Source organism: Myxocyprinus asiaticus, chromosome 34 (genome assembly GCF_019703515.2).
Source record: "Myxocyprinus asiaticus isolate MX2 ecotype Aquarium Trade chromosome 34, UBuf_Myxa_2, whole genome shotgun sequence".
Taxonomy (NCBI): Eukaryota; Metazoa; Chordata; class Actinopteri; order Cypriniformes; family Catostomidae; genus Myxocyprinus; species Myxocyprinus asiaticus.
The window spans coordinates 40,708,369-40,721,529 of NC_059377.1; the positions used below are offsets into that span (position 1 = coordinate 40,708,369).

At 36.8% G+C, this 13,161-nt stretch overlaps 1 protein-coding gene across 2 annotated transcripts in view; it reads right to left on the minus strand.

Moving 5' to 3' along the window:
- rapgef5a (Rap guanine nucleotide exchange factor (GEF) 5a) overlaps positions 1-13,161 on the minus strand; it is an 84,284-nt gene that overhangs the window by 36,993 nt on the left and 34,130 nt on the right. Inside the window, exon 9 of one of the 2 annotated variants that reach the window (XM_051671049.1) lies at positions 5,887-6,015. In XM_051671049.1, coding sequence (XP_051527009.1) covers positions 5,887-6,015 — 129 coding nt within the window. Of the gene's footprint in view, positions 1-5,886; positions 6,203-13,161 lie in introns of those variants that run through there. The other variant, XM_051671050.1, reaches the window with a different exon arrangement.

Genomic DNA, 13,161 nt, shown 5'->3' on the forward strand with positions numbered 1-13,161 from the left:
ATGGTGAGGCAGGGTGACATTCTGACAGGGCTGTCCATTATGGACAGAACATCTTGATATTGCGATTTTAATTGCAATTTTGGCAAATGTTTTTCTGTACGTTCAAAAATGCATTTTACTGTTAAAAATCTAATTTCAGGAGGGTAAAAACTGTGTTTGCATAAATGATAGATGATAGCGTTAGTTATTTCTTTGTGCCTTTTTGTTTTTCTTTGTTTTTTCTTTTCATGATTTCTGTTCTGTTCTCTCACTGGTACCTTTTTTGAAGCCTGACCTCATGAACATTACATGAACGTGCATGGCAACCTTTTTGCAAAACAAAATTACGTGCTTCAATACACATTTTGCAGCAGTTTCCCAGTGAAATGTCCAATGAGGGGCTCCAAAAGCAAGTGAAACGGTGTTGTAATCAGACAAGGTTTTTAAGGTGAATGTTAGATGGAGGTTTTAATGAGTAAAACGTACCTCCCTAACTTAAAACTTTAACCTAAACCTAACTGGTAGTGTCCTAACAGCAAATAACAGGTAAACAAAAGAGACGTCCTTATCCTAAACCAACACCTAAACCTAACCGTTAGTGTCCTAAAAGCACATGCGACATGAAAAGAACATTTTCTGAAGCCACCACGTAGTTTCGTGTCACTTTTATGAAACTTTCATCTCACGTGTCATTTTGCGTGCTTGACTGGGTTCGAACCTTGGTCTTCTGAGTCTTAAAGGTGCTGTAAGCGATTTTAGCCGTTCTAACTTCCATGAGAATGAGCCGTTGATTTAGCCACGCTCCCTCTTTCCAAAACACCGCACCAATACCGTTGAAACCGACATAAAGCATGTTCCAAAGGCTGTCAAACACAACAGTAGCGAAAAACACCCTCAACTGATAAATTATAAATCAGAATATGGCATTAAGCCTCAATAATTTGCTCAACGACAACACTATGAGGACGCGCAAAATAATAGGCAGAAAGCGTCAGAGACCCGCGGCCCGCAGACACACTCTTTGTTTGCTCACAGAGACCAGTGAGATATCTCATGACACTTATTTCAGTGATATCATTTAGGGAGTAGGAACATTTTTTTGCATACCTTTCCATGAAAAAATTGCTTACAGCACCTTTAAGTCCAGCACTCTACCAGGTGAGCTACCGCGGAAGCTAATCACACTGGAATAGTGTGTAAATGTAGGTGGGTCTGTAATACAAGTGTTAAAATGTATCAACTTTTTTAAATGATGCATTAGAGTAAAAGTGTTTTGATATCATAACACAGCAGTGTGTGAGTAATAAGTGTTTATAAAGTCATAATCAGCCATTGTAGACGATGTAGATGTGATTTGTGTGAAAGTGAATAAAAAGCACAGTTGTTATAGCGCCTCTAGTGTTCATTTCACCAGGAAACTTCAGCGAAATGTAGAACGCAGCAGTTTGCAAAAATGTAGTTATATTAACGTTCATTCTGTGAGACTGGGTTGCTTTTTTGTGCACTATCAGAATGGCAAATTAAACATCACAGAATTACAAAAACAAAACAAATGAAATTGCAGCTTGCTCATATCGAGATGTTATCTGAGAGCTCATGCACAGGCCAGCATCACGGTGGCATCTTTTGCACGGGCAACCACTCACATTATCTCCAGAACATGTAAAAATCTAGTGTTTAATTCATGCTAGAGAATGAAACCAAAAGAAACCCCAAAGAACAAATCAAAACCATTTCCTGAAATCTCTACTTCTCTAACTCCTCTTTGAACTTGGCAGTGTGATACTGCAGATATTGTTGACTTTTTTAAGACAAATTGCTTTGCTTCTCATTTGAGTGTCTCTTTGGATAAAAGCTTCTGCTAAATGGCTAAATGTTAATGTAACTAGAGGCCCCCAAATAATTTGCTTTGAGTTGATAGAACAGGGCACAATCAAAGTATACCATTTGTGTTAAAAATATAATACACTATTTATTGCATTACCAATAACAGTGTGCAGTAATCACGGATCAAATAGAGTTTGTGTTTAAGTAACGGTCTCCACCTGTCCTGCTCAGAGGGTCAAGGGTTGCCGTTCTTTCTCACGATGGGTGGAGAACGAGTAGCTTGCTGACGTAAACCAGTCAGCTAAAAGGAAAGGCGAGAGATTTTAATGGCACTCCAACAGGAAGCACTGAATGTTCCCTTCCTGTGTTTCTGCACACAGAGTGACTCTCATTTCTGCACAGTTTGTACTCATTTTTGCACACATGTGCAATTAACATGAATGTGTACAACATGAGGGTGAGTAAGCGATGACAGAATTTTAATTTTTGGGTGAAATATGCCTTTAAGTTGAGCAGAAACCTCCCATATTTTCTGGAAAGAGCACAATCTTGAATCCAAACAATGCAACAGGACTAAAACACCCCAAACACACTCAAAAACCCCACCTAAACTCATGGCACACCCCCTGCCACATTGTACAGGATTCTGGGAGAGGAAATCCTATTACATAACTCTGGAAATTATTTGATTACAATGGCGCAAGAAGATCTTTTTTGTAAAAAGATGGATGGATGAGTCTCTAATCCGTCGGGCATTTGGGAATTGGCTTTTTTCTAAATGCATCCGAGTGTCGCTGTAAGCAGAACTCTCTGAAATCGACCCACTGGAGTCTCGGAGTCTCGGAGTCTCTAGACGTGACCCTGGATTACGTAAGGCCTCTTCGGAGTCTGGGATAAAACCACATGGCACTGAACTAAAGAGAAATGAAATAATGCAACTTTTTGGTCCAGATCAAACATGAGCTGTATTGTGTAATTTCTCTGACTCAGAGTTCAATTTAACGAGACAGATCCAGTTCAGATGAAGTATTTGCAGAACATTATCACTGCCAAACATGTGGGGAAATATTAATTTCTGTTACATTTAAGGTTGCCACCTGTCCCGTAAAATGCGGGATCATCCCGTATTTAAAGATGAATTGATGCGTCCCGTATCGAATCGATATGGGATGCAATTTGTCACACATTTAAGCCGGTCCGATGGCGTCACGGCGAAATCGTTCAAGATCATTAATTTAACCTTGATATTCGTTGGAAATTTGCATTAAGGGACTGTCTGAAAATGTCAGCAAGGTCAACAAGGGAGAGTGTCTCGTATTTTATAACTTCAAAAGTGGCAACCGTAGTTACATTACATTGTTACGTTTTTAAAGTATAACTTTGTTTACAATTAATACACTTATTATAAACTATACTTATCAATCATATGCTCATCTATGGACTGTTGCACACCTGCATAATTCGAGGCATGAATTATGATTTCTCCTGTTCATTAAGGTTGTTTAAATTTCATTCATAGTGATCAGCGTTTTATCTCTCTTCAAAACGATACCGTCTACCTTATAACTATATTTTTATCTGTACATGTTATACAAATATTACTACTTTTATCACTTTAATCATTATTTTATTTAATCGTAATTGTTATTAACTTTAATAGTTATTGTAATGTGAATTCTGTTTCTAAATATGCACAATTCGTTGTATTTGAAAACCAAAAAAAGATTTATTTTTGCTATGGACAAGCATGTCTCTCCCCACAATATACTGTAGTTTATATGCATTGAATGGGACACCTGTAAAGATGTCAAGCCACTTGTAATGTAGATAATTTTGCTGACTATAATAAGAGTGATTAGTTTCGGTGCATTGTGTTGCCTGCAGTGTAGAAACTGTGTTACTTGGTCTGTGTAAACCTATGTGACTACATTATAGGGAAAGGAGTTTTGAATTGTCAGTAAATTAAATAAATATAAAAGTAACACTCATTACTTTGGTGATGTAACACATTACATGTTACATTAACCCTGTTACTGACTGTCTGTGTTCTGACAAAAATACGACACTTTTGGTGTTTAAAGCTTAAGTGTATCATTTCCACCAAACGGAATTGCAAAAATAAACATTGTTTTTTTAAACATCTTTCTGCATCCACCCCATCTGCTGTTGATCTAACAAACAGATAGTCCCGTCCCCAACCCACGCCATTGAGTCAGTGTTGTTGTGTCTGACTTTTTCAGGGGCTTAAAGTAAAAAATATCAAATGGTGTAACCTTCCGGATACAGTAAGCAAAATCAAAATCTCATGAAAAGCCTAAATTCTTGAAATATTGGCATGAGTAGTGCAGAATATTATTTTATTATTAGTTCTTTTAACAAATAAGCAATGAAACAATTGTTATAATATATGAATATATGAAAAACTTTTGCCAACTAAATCAAAGTCAGGTGGTGTAACTAACAATTTTGTTGTCAATGAGATGTTTTTGTCTACAAACATTTTATATGTAGTTCAAAGCGGCGCTGGCGTTGACGCCCTGATGCAAATCATGAATGCAGCTTCACGATTGCTGTAGGAAAGTGGATAGCCACAGTCTGCCGGCAGAATGTGGAGGATTTGAGTTTAAGAGATTTAATGCCCATTTCAATGAATATGCATCCTATGTGGAAACTAGTTCTTTCAATTAGTCAAACTCCCACTTAAACTTTGGGAAACGTTTAAAGTTAATTGAATTGGTGCAATTTTAGAGCATTTTAATCTTTATACTGTGGAAGGCTTTGTTTGGAAAATGTTAATAAAGCATTTTATTGTTTGTTTTTTTCTTTCCTAAAGTGTAAATAAATGCATCTTGACAGGAAGATAAGTATATATAGTGTCAAATTTCAGCACTTACAAAATCTGTGATTAATCGCGATTAACTACAAAAAAAGCGATTAATCGCGATTAAAATATTTAATCGACTGACAGCATCAACATTGACATTATAATGAAAAAGGCACTTTTTTAAGATCAAGGACCCTAAGAAAAAATTTATATTTGTAAAAACATAAATAAAAATAAAATAAATAAAATAAAATAAATATATTTTGAAAACTTTTTCGACATTAATGATTAAATTGTGTAAGTGTATTTATGGGTGTAAGGAAAGTATATATTTTTAATAACTTTTACTTAATGGTTACACCACATGACATTTTTAAAGTCATGATTATTTATTATTTATTTTTATTTTTGCAGAAAATGCTAGAAATATTTTTATTATTATTATTATTATTATTATTATTATTATAAAACCAACATGGACACATGTTGATGAAAAATTTTATGAACTTGAAACGTGTTTTAAACAAGATTTTTAAAAGATTAAAAAAAAATCACATTTTTATCACCTCTGACAACCTTACTTGTCAATGACATTTTGTGATTACTTTAATGACCTAATGAGCACTATTCGCTTGTCACTATTTACAGAATATTCTTCAATATTTTGCCTTTTGTGTTTAGTGGAAGATAGAAAGTCATTTTTAATTTGGAACAACATGAATGAATGTGTTCATGAACGTTTTGATAAAATGTTCTCATTTCTGGTCAACTATTCCTTTAAGCCCAGGTTACTTCAGGGACATTGTACCTGTACAAAAAACTGCAACTGACTGCTTACTTTTAAAGTTTTCACAGTTACCCAAAGGAGTTCTTTTATCAGAAATCCTTCATAAGTTGGTAGAAACCAACAGTTTGGTTGAAGACCACAACACCACAGAATGTGACAATAAGTCATGAGAAAAGTTTAATCACTTCAGAGGAAAATGAGGACTCCCTCTGACTCCCTGAACACAGTCAAACGCTCGCTACACAAGCTCTGTGCCAAAGAGAGAGATTGCTGAAACAAGTCCAGCCACGCTGATCCTCAATGAATGAGGTTAAAGTTACACTGATTTACATCAAAATATTCCAGCATGTAAAATACCCGTGTCAAATTCAGCAACGCAGTAGATTTGGACACCTGACCTCATATTGTGACCCTTGACCTGCTGTTACCATGCCAGTAAACACTAATATAAGACCAGACTCTGTCTTACCTGTGTGGAACGGTCCGGGAGCCGGTAATTCTGGTTCTGAAGGAACCGATACCCGTCCTTGGCCAGCCGCTGGACCATCTCTAACCGCGAGAAGTCATCAGGAGGTCGGAGAGCGCAGACGCCTGCCTGCTGGAGAACAGGAGGCAGAGAGAAGAGATACTTTAACCCACAACCCCACGACATCAGACCAGATAAAGTCCAGACACAGAGTGTGAGGATGGAGAGAATTATTGTGTATGAAACTCTATTCTCTCATTCATTGTGAATATCCCCTGTGATTTTGGGAGAGACCATCTGCGTTTGTGTTTCCTCTGTTAGAAACTCTAAACGTGTGTGTGAGTGTGTTTGAAAGAGAGAGAGAGAGGTGTGTCCATGTTGCTCTGCCCATAAAGGGGCGGGTGAAAAGGATGACAACATTTACACCTTAGAGAATGAGATAATAGAGTAATTTATCACTTTAAACCATGTTTTGTATTTAAATTCCCATTGTATTCTAATTTTCCATGTCTGTTTTTTATATTTTCCCCTTCATTTTCACATTATTTATTTTCTAAATATGAAATATCATATGTTTAAGTATTTTTCCCATTCATTTTTTCCATGGGGATTTCATAAAATCCTTAATAAAAGAGTTCTAAGCCATGATCCAAACCAACCAGCTCCGAGGTGAATCACAACTTTGATTTAAAGCAAAAAACTTTTTTAAATATCGGTCAGAAAGACAAAGGTACAAGAATGTGTACTTAATGTCTTTAATGAGGGAATGAATATACTATAGAACTGTTCATTTAAATTGTTTCTATACTTTATAAATTGTTCTATAAATAGTTTTTCTATACTCTAGACTTTCTATACTTTTATTTTATTGCAAAATACTCAGAAATATGCAAATATATCAGCAGTTTAAGAGTGCAGGGAGAGCAACTAAACTGCTTTATTCACAGTGCATCATGGAAGCGGGCGGTCATTGCAGAGCTCTTTTGCCGCGGTTTGTTTGCCGCAATTCTCTGATTGGTGGATCTCTCTTCAGGATTATGGGTAGTGTAGTTCTTTACCACTATTAAACACAGTTTTTAAAAAAGTACGCTGAAATAACGTGGACTGATGGCTATAACGGAAGCATATACCTTTAAAAATCAAATGTATGTGAAACTGATTGTTGCATTGATAACCTTTCTATTGTGCTCTACTGAAACTTTGGGTTGAGTCAAGTTAAGTTTACAGAGAATCGTTTCAAAAGATGGTGGCCGGAAGGCTCGGGTACAAGCGCTGATTCTCTGTTTCATGTTTTTGTTTGTCAGAATGAGTTTTTGTTACTTTAAATACACTTTATTGTATAGTGTGTCCTGTATCACATTGTTTTTGTATATTGTATTGTTATTTTGTACTGTATTGTCACATACTTTTTTGAGAACTATGTATGTTCATTGTACCTACGATAATTTCCACCAACTTGCTGTGTGGCGATAAAAAGTTCTATTCTATTCTATTCACAATTCACTGGTTTTCGTTTAGATTCAGATGTGATTCAATTTGATTCTATACACTATTCAATTTGATTTGATTAACATGATCGATTCAATATTTATTTGAATGAATTTTTCGTATTTTTTAGGGCTGTCGATTCAACGCGTTAATTCGATGCGATTAATTATATAAAATAAAAAATAACGAGTTAAAAAATTCATGTGATTAGTCATGTCCCCGGACCATAATAAGAAATATTCATTATCTGAGCAATTCAAGCTTGTAGTACCACCTGTTTTCTCCAGGGGGCAGTAAGCGAAACTTGCTGTATAGGCAACGCGCAGCTTATACAGAGAACAATTTTCTCAATTTCCACACTTACCGAGAGCAGACACATGATGAGAACACGTTCTTGAATTCAAACACAGCTTGAGGCAGGGATCTCAAGACGTGTTTTTCTAAATTTCAAACTGCGTTTAACTTGACAGAGCGACCTAAAAATGTTATGACGCAAAGCAAGCGAGATGCTCCAAAAGCATCCGTCTGATGCAGGTGTACATTGACGCATCCTTAGACATGCCCTTATAATAAATCTCGGACTAATTGACGAAATCCATTGCAAAATGGATAGCTGTGAACTGTATAGGGCAATGATTGGCTTATGACCATTAATATGGAAATAAACAATATATTAATGCTTTACTTGTGTGCTAAAATAATGTCATGCATTTTAACTATCTGTATTTTTTTAATAATATATATTTTATTTATAATTTAAATATAACTATTTATAACTATTTAATCATTATATATTGAATTATTGTTATTTGAGGGGCTTTCTCAACAAATATTTATGTATGCGATTAATTGCGATTAATTCGAGTAATTAATCAGCATACCATGTAATTATTTTGATTAAACATTTTAATCGATAGACAGCCCTAGTATTTTTTAAATATCACTGATGACCTTTATCAATGGTTAAATCTTAAACTTAAATGTAGTGCATGTTTGGTCATGTGATCTTCCCGAATTAATTTCCCCCAGTGTAACTAGGTTAAAGGAACACAGAATTTATCATGAAATATTTATGAGCTGATTCTCTGAACTGAACTCAAAGGCTTGCATTTTTTCTTTGTGTTGTTACAAATGCTAGTCCAGCGTGTTTTCTGAATGTTTTTATAACGTTGTGGGTCTGTTCTGCTTTCGTCCTGCACGTGCTGGTTTGGGTAGGGTTTTTTGTGTCAGGGGTATTGTGGGTTGATAGTGGGTTGTGGTTTTACCTCAGAGGAAACACTCTGTTATTTCGGCCAAATAAAAAAACACACTGCTGAGTAAATAAACAGAGAGTGCAGCCGGACTCTGATGATAACTAGCAGACCCTTCCCTCACAATACTCACATCCTTCTATCAGAGAGAGAGAGAGAGGAACATGTTCTTGATTGCCAGGGAAGTTTTTATCTGGTGGTGATTAGTGCAGATGTGTGTTTTACGATTAGTGATGTCAATAGAGCATTGTTCATTCTCTAGCATTTCTCTAGTTAGTGGGGTTTGCCAATGCAAGCATCACAATTTCTTTTGCTCATTCATAGGGTTATTAATTTAAACAAATTAATCAAAGGCCAAAGTATTCTTCGGTTGTCCGTGTCACCCTAGCAACAACATAACAACATGCTAAAAACCACTCAGAACACCCTAGCAACCCCATAGCAACATGCTAAAACCACACAGAACACCCTAGCAACCGCATAGCAACACACTAATAACCACCAGAACACCTAGCAAACATATAGTAACACTCTAATAACCACCAGGAACACCCTAGCGACAATATAGCAACACGTAAAAAAACACCCTTAACACCCTAACAACCACATAGCAACATGCTTAAACCAGTCAGGACACCCTAGCAACCACATAGCAACACGCTTAAAACCACTCAGGATACCCTAGCAACCTCATAGCAACTCACGAAAAACCAGTCTGAAAACTCTAGCAAGCACATAGCAACACTCTAATAACCACCAAGAACACCCTAGCAACAGCATAGCAACATGCTAAAAACCAATCTGAAAATCCTGGCAAGCACATAGCAACACTCTAATAACCACCAAGAACACCCAAGCAACAATATAGAAACACGTTAAGAAACACCAATAACACCCCAACAAACACATAGCAACACGCTAAAAACCACCTAGAACACCCTAGAAACCCCATAGCAACATGCTAAAAAACACTCTGAACACCATAGCAACATGCTAAAAACCGCACAGAACACACTAGCAACCACATAGCAACATGCTATCAACCACAAAAACACCATAGCAGTTGAATAGCAACACTCTAATAACCACCAAGAACACCCTAGCAACAGCATAGCAACATGCTAAAAACCAGTCTGAAAACCCTGGCAAGCACATAGCAACACTCTAATAACCACCAAGAACACCCTAGCAACAATATAGAAACACGTTAAGAAACACCCATAACACTCCAGCAAACACATAGCAACATGCTAAAAACCACCCAGAACACCCTAGAAACCCCATAGCAACACACTAAAAAAACACTCCAAACACCATAGCAACATGCTAAAAACCACACAGAACACACTAGCAACCACAAAAACACCATAGCAACTGAATAGCAACACGCTAATAACCACCAGAACATCCTAGCAACAGAGGTTGCTAGAGGTTGTCCTATGGTGGATTTTGCCAATACCGACAACTAATGTGGTGGATTAATCGGCCGATAGTTTTTAAAATCGATTCATAGAATGTTACAACATTTTCTTAGTCAGCACAGCCAAAGAGACCAGAGAACAAAATGAATAAAATCCCAGATGTAATTTATTTTTCAACCAATATCCCAATAATAATATTAATTAAAAAATGATTTGGTGCATAACGTGGGATTTTTAACACTAAACAAGCCTGAAACACACCAGGGACTTTTATTTTGAAATGACGTAGACTTGGCTCTGTTACTATCCCTTACACAAATTCTAAACTTGCCGCAAATTTGCCGCTCATTATTTTCACATTCAAATGAGGCAAGAAGTTTGCAGCCCTTTACCGGTAGTGGTGAACCTCCAGTAAACCTTTGGCAACATTGGACAATTTGCTGCAAATTGTGGCGCAAAGTTTGTGGCAAATTTTCCATGAACTCTTGATTTTTTCATAAGGGATGCTCTACGGACATTTCTACTTTGTCACATTTTTCTTTGCATGCCCTCACTTCAATTTTAAAAACTTAATTTTCAGAGGAACAGAATTAAAAATCTATTGGCATAGATTGTTGCAGAAAAACCAGTAGTTCCAAAAAGGAACTATCGGCACGGATTAATAAGTAAAACCGATATATCGGTCGACCTCTACTAAAAATCACACAGAACACCCAAGCAACCACATAGCAACATGCTAATAACCACTCAGAACACTCTAGCAACCACAAACAGTAGCAACACACTAAAAAACGCCCAGAACACTCTAGCAACCACATACTTTAGCAACTTACAATATCACACTCAGAACACCTTAGCAACTACATAGCAAAACACTAAAAAAAACGCAGAACACTTAAAGGTGCACTCAGTCATTTTTTATCCTCATTAAAAAAGTTTAACTCCTAAAGACGTGAATTGTAATTTTGCAATATATGTAGGAAGTCATGAGCTCTCAAATTAAAATGAAGACTCCAGTCATATCAGTAACATTATAAAAGCTGTTTTATTCTACATGGAGAGGGTCCGCACATGGGGGCTGCTATGTTAAAATCACATGACCAGCTGAATACTCGCTTAATCTCAGTAACCGTCCTGTTATTTGACACTTTCACTCACTGATTAAAGTAATCATGGCTGACTGTGAAAACAAAATTTCTACAATGGCATCTGAAACTGAAAACTATTGATTTTAAATGATGCTGCATCCAAGCCGCTGTCAGTGTAAGTCCAAGATGACACAAAGACAAAAGTTACTGAGTGCACCTTTAATGATCTGCATTGCAACGCACTAAAACCACCCAGAACACCTTTGCACTGCATAGCAATGCCCTAGCAACCACCCACATCACACTAGTGTCAAGGCGGTGAGTTTTGCACGTGCAAGCATCACTCTAATTTCTTTAAGAAATGTAAAAATCTCATTTGAGAGTACAATTTAATCTTTAGAGCTGACAGAAGAAACAAGCGAATGTAGATATGAAGACGAGAAAGATAAAGAGCAAGAGACAGAGAGAGACTGTGCAGAGCTGCCATTACCTTGACTGTAATTACCAGGGTAATGATCATCCAGACTCTGGGTTGATGGTAACCACAGAGGAGAATTAATCAGATCCTGTACTGCTTCACTAAACACACACACACACACACACACACACACACACACACACACACACACACACACACACTCTTGTCTTGTAATGACTCCCTGTAGTTCATTAGGTTGATACGGTGATGCAAGCCGCTCCCAACAAGACTCAAACAACAAACCTTCCAAACTGTCCCACATCATTTCCTGTCCCCTGAATGATAACTTCGTCATGGACAACAAATCCACCAGGCCTCAGTTTGTTACACAAGACCATTAGAGTGTTATTTTGGGCCTGTACTATCTCTCAGAGATCAGACTGATTAATCATTTAGATCTAGAGTAAGAGGTTTCCTTCGTTTGAAGATGTCGAGAGACCTTGAGGACCAGCTTTTGCCGCCCACTCGACTCTATTCACTGTTTCTTTCTTTCTTTACTCTCTCTCTCTCTCTAACGCTCTATGAAAAAAACATGAACGTGCATGTAATCTCATGTCCTTTGAAATACACTGTCAAATAAATACATAATGAGAATATAAGCTCATGTGAAGCAAGTTTCATCTCAATTAGTACGATGTAGTTAACATAGTTTCACCAGAAAATGTCACTCTGGTAACGTTTATCCATGAAACTCCAAAATGTCAATCTGTGGCTGTTTTAACCTAATTTTGTAGGCTTTTGTAAAGCCCCTGGAATTATAGGATTTTTTTTACATGAATCTCTGGAATACTTGATTGTGATTGATTAATTGTGTCATTCTGACATTAAAAGATTATTTCACCCAAAAATGAAATTTTAGTCATAGGTTTACTCACCCCTGTGTTGTTATAACCCTATATGACTTTCTTTCTTTTTCTGAACACAAAGGGAGAAATTGTGAAAACATTTTGTGCTCAGTGATGTCATACAATGTCAGTTTATGGTGACCACCTCTTCAAGCTTCAAAAGAACACAAAAGTATCATTCAGAAGTCTAATAATTTATTCATGAGACTAATGATTGTTATGAAAGCATACGATAAGATTTGGTGAAAAACAAACCGAAATCTAATGTATTATTTAGCGAAAATGTTCACTGACCTTTGAGCTCCTGTGTGTGTTCGTGATAGCAACAGTTCACACAGCCACTTTGCGTCACTGGGTCGTTCAAGCGATAAGTCATTTTGTTTATCTAAAAACAGGTCCTCCACAGTGATAATGACAAAAGAACACAACACAGCTGCACACAAAACAGAGAACAGAACTTACTAAATATGTCTGAAGAGTTTGTAGTCGAAGAATTGATGCATTTCTATGCCCAGCCTTATTTTGTGGAACGGAATATTCGGAAATCAAACAGAAACATGGAGGAGGCTACAGGCAGCCACAGTCACACCGTGTCCTAACCTGACGGCAAACAACACACGATAAAAGGTATATTTTCTATGGTAATCAGAGTTTTTGTCCTAACTAGCAGTGACAAGTGATGGTACATTCTATTGAATGCTTGTTTTC